This window comes from Strix aluco, chromosome 3, assembly GCF_031877795.1.
Source record: "Strix aluco isolate bStrAlu1 chromosome 3, bStrAlu1.hap1, whole genome shotgun sequence".
Lineage (NCBI taxonomy): Eukaryota > Metazoa > Chordata > Aves > Strigiformes > Strigidae > Strix > Strix aluco.
In genome coordinates this window covers 41,375,973-41,391,830 of record NC_133933.1, presented here as the reverse complement: position 1 = coordinate 41,391,830, position 15,858 = coordinate 41,375,973, and the positions used below count along the sequence as shown (strand labels likewise).

General features: G+C 38.6%; 1 protein-coding gene across 3 annotated transcripts in view; it reads left to right on the top strand.

Annotated features, from left to right (window-relative positions):
• Window positions 1-15,858, top strand: part of CRIM1 (cysteine rich transmembrane BMP regulator 1) — a 200,880-nt gene that overhangs the window by 120,132 nt on the left and 64,890 nt on the right. For all 3 annotated transcript variants that reach the window (XM_074818290.1, XM_074818289.1, XM_074818288.1), the window contains one exon: window positions 12,361-12,543. In XM_074818290.1, coding sequence (XP_074674391.1) covers window positions 12,361-12,543 — 183 coding nt within the window. The remainder of the gene's footprint in view (window positions 1-12,360; window positions 12,544-15,858) is intronic.

The window sequence follows — 15,858 nt, the reverse complement described above, 5'->3', positions numbered from 1 at the left end:
ATAAAACTTACATGTTGCTGCAGTATTTACTATTAATATTTATTCAGCAGTATTTATTCTTGTTTAATGGTGCACGTATCATATATTTGAAACAGCTTTTATTTTACATTCTTCATTGCATATTCACATAAACATACATAGAGAGATTGCCCCAGGAGAATGTTTGTGATATTCACACATAGCAGTATTTTAAATACCCAAATGCTGATTCAAAATAATACTTAGTACATGTAATGGGACATTACATATATATATAAAAATTAACTTCTTTTGTATGGAGAAAAGAATTTATATCACAAAGAATCACATATTCTTTAGCTTTCAGATTAATTCTTTCACTATTTGGGATCAGAGTATAGATACCATAAAGTTAAATGCAACTTGCCTAATTTTTGTTTATATACTGCCTATTATACTAAAGTAATACTCATCTTCCTCTGTTTCATATTTGTGTCATTCTCTTAAAGTATCATTTCTGAAGTTGATTTGTCTGTGTGGCACACCTCAATGCAATGTTTGATTCAGGATTTACATTGGTACTTTCAGCAAGAAATAGAAAGCCCATTTCTGATACTGTGTCTTTGCTAGTGTGAAACAGTCTCAAAGGTACAAACCACCTTGCTAACATTCCTGTTTCTCTTCAGTCCTCAAACCGTTTGCCAGTATTGCTATCAAAATTGTTCAGTACATATCATATCAGGTGTTAGATGGAGGTCTTTAAATTGCTCCCTTTTTTTGTCCTTGGTCATTTTCATATCCTATTTCCAAGGAGGAGTTACATTCATTTTTCATTGTTAATGGTGAGTTTGGGCTGTCTTAGCACTGTTGCCCTGTGCATCATTGACTTGTTGCTCACTGTAACTCACACCAAAGGTTCAAAGTACTTTTGGGTCAGGATTTCTTTTTGCCCCTCAGGCTTTCCCATTCCTAATCTTCACCTTGGTAGCCTATGAAGACAGAGTAAATTGGCAGAAAAAATAGTTCTTGAAGGGAAGTTGATGCCACAGGGGAAGCAGAAAGGCCAGATTGGAGGAAAATGAAGATGTGTAGGAAGAGATAATCTTCTGTCTTGTTTATGTCCTTAAAACATCAGTATTAAAATATTACAGGCCAGTATGAATATTATTTTTTTACTAAGTTCCTCTTAAAAAAAAATGAATTCTGAGAAATCTGGTCAGAAAAACTAAATACTTGCATTTTTTTTTAAAAAAAGACATTTGTCATTATGCTACAATCAGATTTTTAAAAATAATGCTGTATGATGTGACTTGAAAGTGCTTTAAGTATATTTAGAAGGGAGAAACTTCCAGGTGCAATTACTAATGATGCTTCATTCTGGAAAGAGGAAATAGTTATGAGCCTGAAGGTTATACGTATTTTTATTAACAAACTGGGAGCATCTGTGAAACTACTTATGAGGAGTTCTGTATGTGACGTTGGGACTGTATGGCAGATCATTAGTGAAGAGGACAGACCAGTCATAGAAGTTGATCTGCATTGCTTTATAACTTGGGCTTTTTCAAGTGCATGTTAGGATAGTTAGGTGGTTCTTATATCAGGGACAAAAATTGCAAGCCACACCTCTAAAACCTCTAAACTCCTGGAAAACTAATTCTGACAAGAACTTACTAAATAAATGTATAGTGCAGTGTCAAACTGGTAAAGATATATATACGCATATATAATCTCTACCGTTACTTCTGTCAATTTAAAATGAAGAGGAGGGGGGAATGTTGTTTATGAGACTGATAGTTAAATATAATATCCAGTTCTGGTTTTTAAAAGAGTCTTGAAATACTAGCAAGTGCAGAAAAAATATAGCAGATATCAGTGACAGATGGAGAAAATATCTTACAGTGATAGGCTTAGATAAACTTCTTCACTTCGTTAAAAAAAATTGCTATCAAAGTAACAAGAGCCAAATCTGTAAGATCTAGGACATGCTGTTCTCAGCAGTGAGGGTGGTTAGCTGTTGGCACAAACTGCCAGGAAGATGCTGACTTCCTTATCTTCAACCTTTCCAATTAGGATTAGATGCCTTGTTAAAGAGTGTGTTTTAATCAAATGCATGTTAATGGCTTTTTAGATGGTAAGAGGAAAAGCTGTGTAATCAGTGTTACCAGTGAGTTCTATTAGTTACTTCTGTGTTTGAAAACCTCTGAAAAGAGGCAAGAGGGTGGAATTAAAAGGATGTGTGCACAGTCACATTAGTACAGTTTTCCTGCTGTTATAACTTTTATTTAATGTTTGAATTAAATAAGCGGGGGGGGGGGGGAGAAAAAAGCAGTCAGGTGTAATACTGATCATCTGAGGTACCTTAAAATAAAGGCATCCATTATGAATAAATATATGTAGACTGCAAAAAATCCAGTTAGTGTATTGTGGGGCAACTAAATCACGTATTTAGGTAACCCCAATGATGTGCAGAGTGTTAAAACAGGCCAACCTTCTGCAGTATTTATTGCAAGTGTGTGCTAATGTGATAGAAGCCATGTTGCAGGCAGAGAGAGTATGGAAAGGCTGCCTTTACTGGGTAGGAAAGAGGTCTGCTCTTGTTGCAGAACAGCATTGGCCAATGTTGAGGGGATAATTAATGAATAACGGCAGCAAAATACGTGTCGTGTAGAGACTCTACAGTATGTTCTCTGTCAGCATTTTGGGGGCAGATAGTCATTCTTTTACAAATGGTTTTCCTGGATTTAATAGAAAACTGATTTAGAAGTTCTATGATAAATCTGTAGATTTTGTGTGGTTATCTTTGTTACCAATGCACGCTGTCTCAAACTAGCTTTTGGTTAGTCTGTCTGTTGAAAAGCATATTAATCTGCAGTGAGAGAAACTTCTACAGTAATCACTCTTTGCAGATAGTGGAGTTGTTGCTGTTCCTGTTTGATTATAAATACAGCAGTAAGTCAATAGACTAATCATTATTTTCATGCTTCAGATTTATACTGGGTGTGTCCTTATGTTTCCTGTCGTGTTATGTGCTGTTTCTCATAGTTCCCAATATCACCAAAATAACATTTATTCCTCCTTGAAAATGATCCTGATATTTTTATTTAATTGGAGCTTGTTGTTAAGTACCTACTGTCGGTGGCTATTCAATCTTTGTATAGGCTGAGCTGCTTTTTGGATTTTTTTTATACAGGAAATAATTTAGAAAGTGCTGAGAACAACTTTGTCATCGGTGACAAGAAAAAAATATATTAGAGAGCTGATGCTCCTAATAATTCTGTCTGACATTTTAATCATCATGAATAAATGCAGAGATCAGACTATTTTGTGTAAAACTGTTATACTGGCTGGAGACATAAATTTGTGCTTTTTAAAACACCACTGTGGTTAAGAATGCATCATTACAATTAATGCACAGGTATTACTGTCAGTTACAATGTGGTTCTTGTCCCGAAGGTCAGTCAATTAAAAAGGTCAATTTTAAGGCATGTATTGACTTCTTCATTTTGAAGGAAAGCGTCTTTGTAAATAAAATCATTCTGTATTGTTTAAATGGTGGTAGAAGTCAAACCAAAGTTCCCTTTTGAAGCAATGACGTTCCTGTGTTGTGATTTATCCAGTATGAGTATTTAGGCCATCCCAGAGCATGTCCTGCCTGGTCTTTGGATGTCAAAATGATAGCTCAGACAACGATGATGGCCGCAACTTTGTTGATTCTTGCTCCTTTTTCCTTGTCAGACTAGGTCTTTACTGATTCATTTGTAAATTAAACCTTTCTACTCTCTGAAACTGTTTGTTGGTAAACACTGATTTACAACACAATAGTGATGTGATTTTGTAATTTGTCTTAGCTTAGAAGATGGCTGTCTGGCTGTTTCTCTGAGTCTTACTTTCTTGATGACACTCTAGGGCAAGCCCCAGAATGTGCATGTAACAGAATTTTAGCCTGAAGAAGTCAGAAGCATGAATTGCTAAATTTACATCTCTGGCTTCCATAAAATAGTATAACTAGAGGTGTAGCTGCTTATAGCTATATACATCACTGCTTGTTGCATATGGGAATCAGAAATTAATGTAGTAGTGTTCATTAGTGGAAGTTCAGGGAAGAGCTACCCCTGGAGTCAAATGTGTTCATTCCTGAGAAGTGTGAGATAGATACAGTGAAAATAAGGCAACATGGGAAATCTATAGCAAATAATTTCATCTTAATATATGAAACTGAAAATGAGATTTTGCCTGTTGTGTGGTTCCAGTGCATTGTAATAGAGTGTATGTTTCAGTGAAAGTGAGTGTGTATTGCTTCGTTTAAAGGCAGGTTATTGCAATTGCCATGAAGTTTTTCCCTACTTGCAGTTATCTGAAATCTGCTTTCCATCTAGAGAATACTAGGTAGTATATGATATAAATTTGGGGAAAGCTGAGCAAGAGATTCCCAAAACGCAGTCCTTCCCAAAATCCTACATTTTACAGAAGTTAGTTCAAGGTTTCTTCTGATCCACCCAAAATATATTACTCACCAGGATTTTTGTCTACTAATCCTGGTGTGCTGTCTTTTCTCATGGGAGAGCTTGTAAGGAAAAGAATTGATTCTGTGTTAAATTACAAGCATCAACAAGCAAATCTAAAGAGCTTGAAAGCTGCACGTGCAGCAAGAGTAGAAGTGTTTGGAAACAAGAGATATCCAAACTTGCCTGTTCTCTAATTAGATATTGATGCATGGGTCTCTTGAATGTAAATTGCACTAAAGCACGTACTGACTGTGAGCTCTGTCTTAGAAATTTGAGAGAGTAATTACCAGGCATCCTGCAGCTGCTTCCTTCTGTCAGTCAGGGCTTCCAATTCTCTGTAAGTTTACTTGAATACAACTGCTACTTTGAAAGGATCTCTGATTGCTTTATGAAAGATGGTAAATTGCACGTGTGAGAGTGGTCCTTGTTAATGTGTCCGTGTGGTCCAGGGTTGAGGAGACCAGGCTGCTTTCTGCCATGGCCACATAAGCTGTGATTTGAGAGTCCAGCCTTGCCAGGAGTGGCTCTGGAGCCCCACTCATGTCCCTTTTCCCCAGAGGTGAGGTGTGAACTTTCATCGCCCTGCCCATTGAAAATGGGACTACCTGATGTATGCACAAAAATATTGGGCGTTGATCCAGGGAAAAAAGGATGACAACTTCCCCTGGGACTTAAGACTGTGACCTTCTCTATACTGTTTCAGGCTGTACTGATGATCACATGGTGGTACAGAAGTGATCTCCTAATTCATCAAGCTCTTACGTGTCACTTGATGTGACACATAACCTGTGTTTTATAACTGCTTCTGTAATTTTTTTCCTCATTTGAGAAAATACCACTGACATGAATAAGGCATTTCTCTCTTCTCTGTGCCTCCTGGCTTTCTTCACACTTGCATCTCTATACAGCAGTACTGCATTGGAAGAGAGATTAAAATCCCTCTTTAATCACACTTCTTGTCACCTGTTGATTTACTTCTCACAGTAATTGCAGTTCCATTATTAAGCTCATAGTGTAATAAAGGTGATTCCACTGTTTCTGAAGGGAAGTAAGAATCACCTGTTTCTAAAGGGAGCATCAATGAGTACTGAAGCGATTTGATAGGGAGTATCGGGTCAGCGAGGAAAATCTTCACTACAGAAGGAAGAATGGAGTCCAAATGAAACACCTCACAGCCACCAGCTAATTACCACAGAGTTCCCATTATTTATTTCACTAATCCTGACACAACTTATATTGCACTTCCATTAAACGTATTTTCCGTGTGCTCTTAAGAAATAAATATTTGACCGAGGTAACAGTCTGTCCCAAAGCAGAGAACTGAATATAGTCCTAATGCTAATTAAACATTACTGCATATTTCTCTCTGGGCATCCAAAATCACTGAATTTTGTGGTGGACTTTAGATAGGCACCTGCTTAAAAATAACAGGATGCAAAATGCAGACTGCAAGGAGCAAAAGTTAACAAACTGTTTGCTAAATACTAAAAGGAAGATTAATATTAAAGGAAGTTAATCTGGTGCCAAAAAGGCAGAGAGATTTAATGGTTGTGGAGCGGGCTTTTGGTTTTCGGTTTTGCTTGTTTTTTCTTCAGTCAGAACATTTGAACAGTATTTGAAAATCATGGCTAATCACCAGCCACAGCAGTGTGAGAATTTGATCTAATATAGGAAAAAAGTATGTCAGTCTGCCAAACCAAGTCAAAGCTTTTAGATAGTAAGAACCAGAATTATACTCACTGTAGTCAAATTGGGAAAAGTATCTGAAACAATGGAAGTCATTACCAGCTACATTTAAAACAGGAGGAAAAGGAAAATGCAGAAAACTGAAGGCCAGTCGAAAGGCCAGTCATCCCAGGTAAATATGTTCTATCTGTAGATGCCTATAAATAAAATATAAATAATCAAAGAGGAGGGGTAGCAATTGTCAGGACCACATCTGGATGTGAAACCAAACTCAAAGTTTTTACAGTGGTTGAATATGAGTGGGAGGATTGGTTGGTCAATGGGTAGTAGAGACTGAGTTTTAAATAACATAAGGATAAATTCTAACTCACTACTTTTCATTCATGACAATTAATGAAAGAGAAGATATTAGGTTCTGTGAAACTGATGGTATGTCATATAGAAAGATTATTGGATGCCAGATGGTGTAGTTCTGTCTGGTTTTAAAAGTTTAAAAAAAAAAAAAAAAAATAAGTAAATGCTTCTAGTATTTACTTAGATGTACTAGTAAATTTTTTTGCCAAAATGGATTTTCTTGGTAAACTAACATATTCAGTAATGTTCTGGCTGTCAGATATTTCTAGATGCTTAAATTTGGACAGGGTTGCCAACATTTTGGACAAAATGGTTAGAATTAAATATTTTTCTCGAAAAATGGAAGAAATGGTTAGACCTTTTATAACGCCAAACCACAGCTTTGTGTTACAGGTTTGGGGATTCTTTTTTCCTGCAATTTTTAACTTCTCTCATGCACTGGAGGCTTATCACAGATGAATGAATGATGGGCTATACCAGTACCTTTTAGTGGTGCTGAGATTGTTTCAGATGCCTGTGTCCTGGTAACATGCCTAGGGCTAAATTGATCATAACATCTATTTTCTCCTGTGATAGCCTGACAGAGGCTACTGGGATTTAAATGTACTCCTCAGTTATGAAGAACATGGCTTGCTTCCAAGAGTTGCTTGGCTATTTTGTTGCTGTTTGGGGGTTTTAGAGCACAGCCACTGCCCTCGGTGGGCTCAGCTCCTCCTTTGGCTGTCCTGGGATTTTTCTGTGGTAGGGCTGTAACCTACTGCAGGATGTTAAAAAGTATCACTGCTAAATTTCCAGAAGAAGGTACAGACAAAGGGGGAATAGCCTAGAGGATAGCCACAGAAACAATCAAACACTGAAAAGCATGAATTGGTGAAGAAAAATTAAAATTGAAAGGAATGTGTGTATTCTGTCTGTAAGAGAGGATGGAGACCAGGACACCCAGCGTGAGTCCTCCTAGCAACAAATCTGTACAGTGGAGGAAGGTATAAAACAGCAGGACATGTACCTTAAAGATGGGATGAATCTTGGGAAACTTTCTGTTTGTTTGTTGTTTCTGTCTAACCTGAATTTCCCTTGCTGTGATTTGAGCTTGCTACACTAAAACTGGGGAACTGTTTAATAGGCAGGTTGCAGTTTCTCCATTACCAGTGGTTTTAAAGAAAAAATCAAGCCAGGGATGTATCAGGTAGAGCTGATTCTGTTGGGGGATCTTTCCCTGCTCTTTTTCATGATGCAACCTCCACCTGATACGGTGACTTGAAAATAAGTCTTCTGTCTCTATGGAGAACACCTCGCAGTCTTGTCTACTGTGTATAAAAAAGCTACATATATCAACCTGTAGAGCTGTCTTCTGAAGTTGCATAAAGATTACTGGATTGGGATCAGCTGCTGAGGTGGACAGAAAATTTTAAGACTGTTGTTGAAATTTGGTGCTGTCGACAAACAAATTTGGTGATTGTGGCAGCTGGATATAAAAGTGGTTTATAATGTGATGATATAGGCTTTCTCTGCTAGAATCCTCACTGTAAAAATCTGATTATTTCCACTTTGTTTTAAAGGTGAATTGCTGAATTTGATTTTCCTCAGCTTCCCAAGTAGCTTTTATCATCTTTTATAGACCCCAGGTGCCACAAAATAATGTTTCTTTCCTTTAAGCTGTGCGACTATGTATATAATTATATAAACATATGCATAAATAATTGCATTCATTTACAAAAAAATAGTTACTGGTTTGTTTTAATTCTGATGTCTCTGTTTCTGGATGACCTTTTCAGAAGATGCAGGACCAAAGGACTTTCAGAATGGTCCTGCAATTGTGTTAATAGGGAATACATTGCACTGAGCAGTACAATCTGAAGAGTAAGAACCCAATTTTTTTTTTCCTACCTAGCTTGGTTTTATATATTTGCAAGGAAAGAAAAGCATATACAGTGTGTTGTCCTTTTACATTGTTATGGGCTAATTCTAATTAAACATATCCTTCTCTTTTTTTAAACTCCCTATCAGTGCAGCTTTTGAAAAACAGAAAGCTTTTCTGTGTTTTGTTTATATAGACATAGAATTCAAGTTTATCAGTTTCCTTCCCTTTCATTTAATCAAAAGTTCACAGCACTTGCCCCAGTTCCTTCCCAGAGTCTGGTACAAATACTTCTGTACGCTGAAGGTACATCTGAAGTACTAGAATCAGGAGCCTTTTAATCCTTTAAACAACAGAAAATTGTTTTGAATCTCACTTCTGCTTTGGGAGGGCTGGAATTTCTGGTACTACCAAAAAAAAAATGCCCAAACTTGCCTACAGACAACTGATGCCTGAATCATCTCATGTGCTTGACATAACCATGTGCAGAAATGCTGCCTCACAAGGGCTGGATTGCCAAACTTGCATGTGTTTCTGAGCTGTTCCATGACTCTAATCAAAGAAAACCACAAGTATTGGGAAACTACAGAAATCTCAGTAACAGAAGTTTTATTTTGACCTAGTTCAGCCAATAGAACTGTATTTAATTGGATTTAAAATCATAAGGTAAAATACCTTAGAAAATTGATTTGATAAAACAGATTGTGTCTGTTTGCAGTTCAGATTGGAGATAAAGGTCTTGAGAAATAACCATGGTTTGTGTCTGTATAGTGTGAGGCTGCGTAGCTCACTGCACCACTGCCTTTAGGTCTGTCGCTCCCAGAACAAAAAGGCTGTGACCATGAGATGTGTAGAGCTAAATTTGTGCCAGAACTGTTTCTCATTTAACTCTGTGGCAGGATCTTTAATGCCAAATCAAGTCCAGTTTCTTAGTCATGCTTAACTTTATATAGAAACAGAGATGTGGTATCATCTGTCCTTCCACAGCCAGTATAAACTCTGTATTGTTCTGAGTACTGTCCGCTCTGTCCTGGCTCCTTTCACAGATGGGCAGTTGTACATCTCTGCTTGGTCTGGATCAATCTTGTATTGCTGGGTTATCTGATAGCTGGCAGACACTGAATTCATGTTCATGAATCCATGGCCTGGGTGTCTGTCTCACGCCTGCTGTTTCATTGTGGTCGTTTGCATCAGAAAAGGGATTTGGTGTTTCGGATACATTTAAGCACTTTGTGCTATGAAGTTTAATCAATTTAAATTACTTTGCCATGCAGCAGAGCTTTGGTACTTGAAGAATGCTACCTGTAGTATTCTCTTTATTGGCAGACTAATGAATTCATTGTTACTGGCCTTTAGGAAAAGATGCATTTATTTAATCTTAGCTTTATGTTCTTTTGCTCCTTCATGGCTGCCATACACAGATCAATAAGGCAATAAAATTAGTGCTGCTTAAAAAAAGGAGAGAACTGAGAGAATTTTCCAGCATATCGTGGTGGAAGAAATGCATGGTTACAATTCCACGGCGTGGTGCTCACTCTTTCATTAGGCTTCTACTTTATGAGTATCTACAGCTAGAGTTCTTCATTGAGTGCTTGTTTTGGCTTGACTGAGTCTTAAGACTGCAGTCTAACACATGGTCCTAACAAAGGTAATCCTTGTCTCATAGCTGGATGTATAGGCTTAGGTCAATAGTTTAGTATGAATGTATACACTACCATAAATCTGGACAGTAAAAACATACGTATAGTGAAATTCTATGGTGGTTTTCATTGTAGGAATAAAGCATACTGTTTCCTTTCAGGATTTACAGTTGCTTGCTAGGTCTTGTTTGGACATTTTTAAAATGAATGACAATTCATAGAAGATGTCTCTGCTTCTAACTAGGCAGGAATTCAGATCTACTGTTTGGGGGTGGGGGGGAAATCAGTAAAAATCTGGAAAGCTGCAATCAAAACAGTGAAGTCAGAAGCAAATGGATTAAAGGCCTTTTGAGTTGTGTTGGCACTTTTTCCTTTTTGAGAAGGTTTTTAAACTAACAGCTTGAGCTGCATAAACTTGAAATATTTCTCAAGTGTTTGTTTCTGTGAATTGCTTTCTAATGAGGTCATAGCTGTTTTCCTGGACACAGTGGTATTTCCTCTTCTGACTTTTTTTTTTTTTTTATGCTGCTTTCTACATTATGCCTTGAAGACAGAACAGGCATATAAAAATCAAACATTGCTCAGGATACTTCCGAGTTTCAACTCTAATGCTTTACAATCGTATTAAATGGCTCGAGGCTAGAGCTCAATATAAGCATATGTGGAAAGAAATACTGGAGTCCTTGAAAGACTTTAAAGTTTTGAAGAAAACCTGTATCATTGTCAAGAGTAACTCAGATGAAAAGTTTTTAGCCCCCAAAAGTAAGAGGATTGGGGTAGATGGAAAGGAATCGGTGAATGCTGAATTTTCATTTAAATATATTTCATCTCCCATATTTTGAGCACTAATCAGAAGAGAAAAATCACCTGACCACAAAGTGGGGGGTTTTCAGCCCTATGTAGCTATGTAAGTTAATAGGCTTTTCCATGTATTCTACAGAAATGAGCAACAAAGACAATTGTCCTTTCTTTCCTTTGCTATGTTTAGTTCAGATGTAATGAAATTTGTTAGTTTTATCTACAGTTTGGTAGTGTTTAACTTTGACTCGGTTGCTGAAATAAAGTTTCCTGTTTGCAGAACCTTTGGCTTTTGAGACTGCTAGATTTGTAGCTTCTGAAAAAATACATTTGTTTACTAGATACTGTTGTACTTCAGGTAGCTGTTTTCCGACATCTTGCACTAGTGTCACAGAAGGCCAAAAAGTTTATTCTGAAGAGGGGAAGAAGGAGGAGGCTTAAGTTGTTGAGTAATGTATTGATGAAACTGTGAAGTCACGATTTCTTGATTCACAATGATTGAGCCCTGGGCTGTGGATCTGCACAGCTCTCTGTGTGTGTCTGGTTCAACAGAATTCGTTCTGCTGGCAATAGGTGGTGGAAGGTGGAAGAAAGTTCACATGTGTGGGGTAACTGCAAGGTCAAAAGCCCTAAGGAGACCTTATGATGTGTTCATAATGTGTGGTTCTGCTTTGTAATCTGGAATCACACGTCTAAAAAAAAAAAAATTTTAAAAGTGGTTAAATCTGCAAATTGTTTTGTTGTTTTAGTTAGTATCCTTTTCCCTTTTTTTTTAATATTAATGAAGTAACTAAGCAATGTCCTTCTCAAAATAATTAGGAATTTCCAGAGGCTTTTAGTTTCCCACGAAGTTTGGATTTAATTATACATTAGGGCTCTGCTGTAGATGTAGGCATACAAGAAACATTCAACTTGTTTTTAAGCATTTATTAAAATTGAGATTATTTTCTGTAGTGAGTATAGATGTAAGCTGACTAGTACAGCTCCAAGTTGCTTGAACTGAGAAATATTCAGTTCTGCATAACACATCATGCAGTCACAGAATATGTTTGGGGTTTTTTTTAAACATATCCCTATGGATTAGACAGCTTTAGTGCAATTTATCCACCTGTGTACCAAGTCCTGCAGTAAGGAAGATTACACTTAAGAATCAGAAACAGAAAAATCTATTGCTTCATGTTCTGAAATTTGAAGTAGCTTCTGGCTCATCCAGAATGAGAACTCTTTTAACACCTATGAAGTATTTAACTATTTACCATCTATGAATACCAGTGCCATAACCTTCCTTCAGTATTTTAATTTTTAAAATTGATAATTTTAATTGTAAATAATTGCACTGAAAGAAATAAAATGCTATTCAAAATTGTCTTCCGTTGTTGAAACAGGCAATAAAATATACCATGTTCTTAGAAAATAGTTGGTTTTGAGTTTAAAAAATTAAAGAAAAATCAACTGTCTCTTTTATATCTGGTTTTGTGAGTAGCAACATGCATTTTAACTATTTCCCATTTATCAATATCTGTAAAATACATTATTCATTTTTTTTTTTCCTTTTTTTCAGAAGTGAAGCCAACTTGCATATTTAACAGCATGGAATATTATGATGGAGACATGTTTCGAATGGATGCTTGTCGGTTTTGTCGATGCCAAGGTGGAGTCTCTATTTGTTTCTCTGCCCAGTGTGGTGAGCTACACTGTGACAGGTACTACGTGCCTGAAGGAGAGTGCTGCCCAGTGTGTGAAGGTACGGTATCTTTTTAATCCTGTTTGCTTATTAATTCTGCTGCTTTTTTTATTTGCTTTTCCAATGCAAATGAGCAAACAAGTGCTTTATTTTATTCTTCTGAAGTTTGCAGATTCCTCCTTAGTTCAGTTCATTTCTATATCTTTGCTGTGTCCAAGTGTGCTGTGTTGTTCTTTGCAGTGCTTCTCTGATGTTGACACACTGCACTTTTTATAAAAAGCTGCTTGAGTTTCTTTTTACTTCTGCATCAGAACTTCCTTAAACATTGTCAAGTGTGCAGTACTTTTGGGGGGCCTTCTTCCCAAAGGACTTAAGAAGCTGTTCCTAATCTATGCACCAGGGGTTTACACAGGCTTCTCCAAAGCAGCAGTGGTGACCCCAAGACACACTTTTGTTGCTTTGCAGCCTGCTTCCAGTCTTGTTCTGTTCAGCTAGGGCAATGCATACACCTTCTCTACAGTTACAGCAAAGAAACAGGACAGTAATCTGACTTCAATGTTTTTCTCTTCCTCCTTTGCCCTGTTGACAGCCTTCTCTGCTTGCTAGGCCCGCAGTCCTTCTAAAAAGGATTCTGTGGGAAATTTCATGTTGACCCTCTTGCTTACACTAGAAAGTATTTGACACATCTTCTGCCAGAATATGACCAGAATTCCAGCAGAGGGAAATGGGGCTGGTGCTCTACACTTCAATCTCACCCCAGTGGGGAGCAGGTTATGGCCATGACATAGACAAAAGGCCTGTGAAGCACGCCTGGTCCCTGTGTTTAGATGTGAACTTAGGAATGGCTTCTCAATAAGCAAAACAACCAGGAAATCTCAAATCTCTTCCTAAGAGGAGAGGAATCTAATTATTAATGTAATTTTCAAAAACTTTGCCGTGTGCTTAATATCAGTATTCCTGTAGTTCCTTGCAGGACCAAGGAAGCCAAAAGATCCATTATAGTTATGCTTCATTCCAAAAAGAGAATGATGAAAATAAAGAACCTCGTAAAAATTAGTCTAAAAGAGGCAGCTGTGAAGAGTTGGACCTTCTCAGTCAGCACAAGATCTAGTGAAGGATACTGTTTTGGTGGCTTTTTTGTTACAAACTATTGAAAAACTTCTTCAGAGATTTAAAAAAAAAAATAAATCTGGATAATAAAATATCAGGGTGGTAAGGTAGGAAATAGGAAGTCATTCTTTTAAAGAGTATTTGTATTTTTATGTTTTAGTGTATCGGTTCATATCAGATAGGTTGATACATGTTGTTCACTTGTAGAGAAGCTGGAATACAAATGTTGTGGGCTTAGTTATTCTAAAGAGTATCTGCTGGGATCACAACACAGCAGAGAGGGAACAATCAAGGAGGTTCCTGGAATGTGTGGAGGATAACTTCCTCACACAGCTGGTGAGTGAGCCGACCAGGGGAGGTGCCCTCCTGGACCTGCTTCTTGTGAACAGGGAAGAGTTTGTGGGGGAAGTAAAGGTTGGAGGCCGTCTAGGGTGCAGTGATCATGAGATGATTGAGTTTTTGATCCTTGGAGTAACAAAGAGAGGGGTTAGTAAAACTGCCACCTTAGACTTCCAGAGGGCTAACTTTGACCTGTTCAAAAGGCTGATTAACAAAATCCCTTGGGAGGCTGCCTTGAAGGATATGGGAGTCCAGGAAGGCTGGACATACTTCAAGAGCGAAGTCTTAAAGACACAGGAGCAGGCTGTTCCCATGTGCCGAAAAACAAACAGACGAGGAAGGAGACCGGTCTGGCTAAACAGGGACCTTTGGCTGGATCTCAAGAACAAAAGGAGAATCTATGACCTTTGGAAGAGGGGGCAGGTCTCTCATGAAGACTATAAAGATGTAGTGAAGTTACGCAGGCAGAGCATTAGGAGAGCCAAAGCACAGCTAGAGCTCAACCTGGCTACAGCTGTTAAAGATAATAAAAAATATTTCTATAAATTCATTAACAACAAAAGGAGGATTAGGGAAAATCTCCCTCCTTTATTGGATGCAGAGGGAAACATGCTAACTACGGATGAGGAAAAGGCTGAGGTGCTCAACGCCTACTTTGCCTCAGTCTTTAGCAGTGGAACTGGCTGTTCCCTGGACACCCAGCCTCATGAGCTGGGAGATGGGGAGGGGAAGCAGAATGAGGTCAGTACAATTAAAGAGGAAGTGGTCAGAGACCTGCTACACCACTTGGATGCACACAAGTCTGTGGGACCAGATGGGTTACACCCAAGGGTGCTGAAAGAGTTGGCAGTGTTCGCCAAGCCGCTTTCCATGATTTACCTGAAGTCATGGCTAACTGGGGAGGTCCCATTGGACTGGAGGGTAGCAAATGTAACACCCATCTGCAAGAGAGGCAGAAAGGAGAACCCAGGAAACTATAGACCTGTCAGTCTGACCTCAGTGCCAGGGAAGGTCATGGACGAGATCATCTTGAGTGCCATTAAAAGTCATATAATGGACAACCAGGGGATCAGGCCCAGTCAGCATGGGTTAATGAAAGGCAGGTCCTGCCTGACAAACCTGATCTCCTTCTTTGACAAAATGATCTGACTATTGGACTATATTGGACTGACTATAAAGGGAAAAGCTGTGGATATTGTCTACCTGGATTTTCAAAAAGTATTCGACACAGTTCCCCATAGAATTCTCATAGAAAAACTGGCTGCCCATGGCCTGGATGAGCGAACAGTCTGCTGGATCAAGCACTGGCTGGATGGACGGTCCCAGACAGTGGTGGTCAATGGAGCTAAATCCAGCTGGCGGTCGGTCACAAGTGGTGTTCCTCAGGGCTCGGTGTTGGGACCATTTCTGTTCAACATCTTTATTGATGATCTTGATAAGGACATAGAGTGTATCATCAGAAAATTCGCAGATGACACCAAGTTAAGCGGGAGTGTTGATCTGCATGAGGATAGGGAGGCTCTACAGAGAGACTTGGATAGATTGGATCGGTGGGCCAACATTAACAGGATGAGCTTCAGCAAGGCCAAGTGCCAGGTCCTGCACTTGGGCCACAACAACCCCATGCATCGCTACAGGCTTGGGGAGGTGTGGCTGGAGAGCTGTCTGGAAGAGAAGGATCTGGGGGTTCTAATTGACAAGCAGCTGAACGTGAACCAGCAGTGTGCCCAGGTGGCCAAGAACGCCAACGGCATCCTGGCTTGTATTAGAAATAGTGTGACCAGCAGAAGTAGGGAGGTGATAGTCCCCCTGTACTCTGCACTGGTGAGGCCACACCTGGAGTCTTGTGTCCAGTTTTGGGCACCTCAATACGAGAGAGATATCGAGGTGATGGAGCGAGTGCAGAAGAGGGCAATGAAGCTGGTG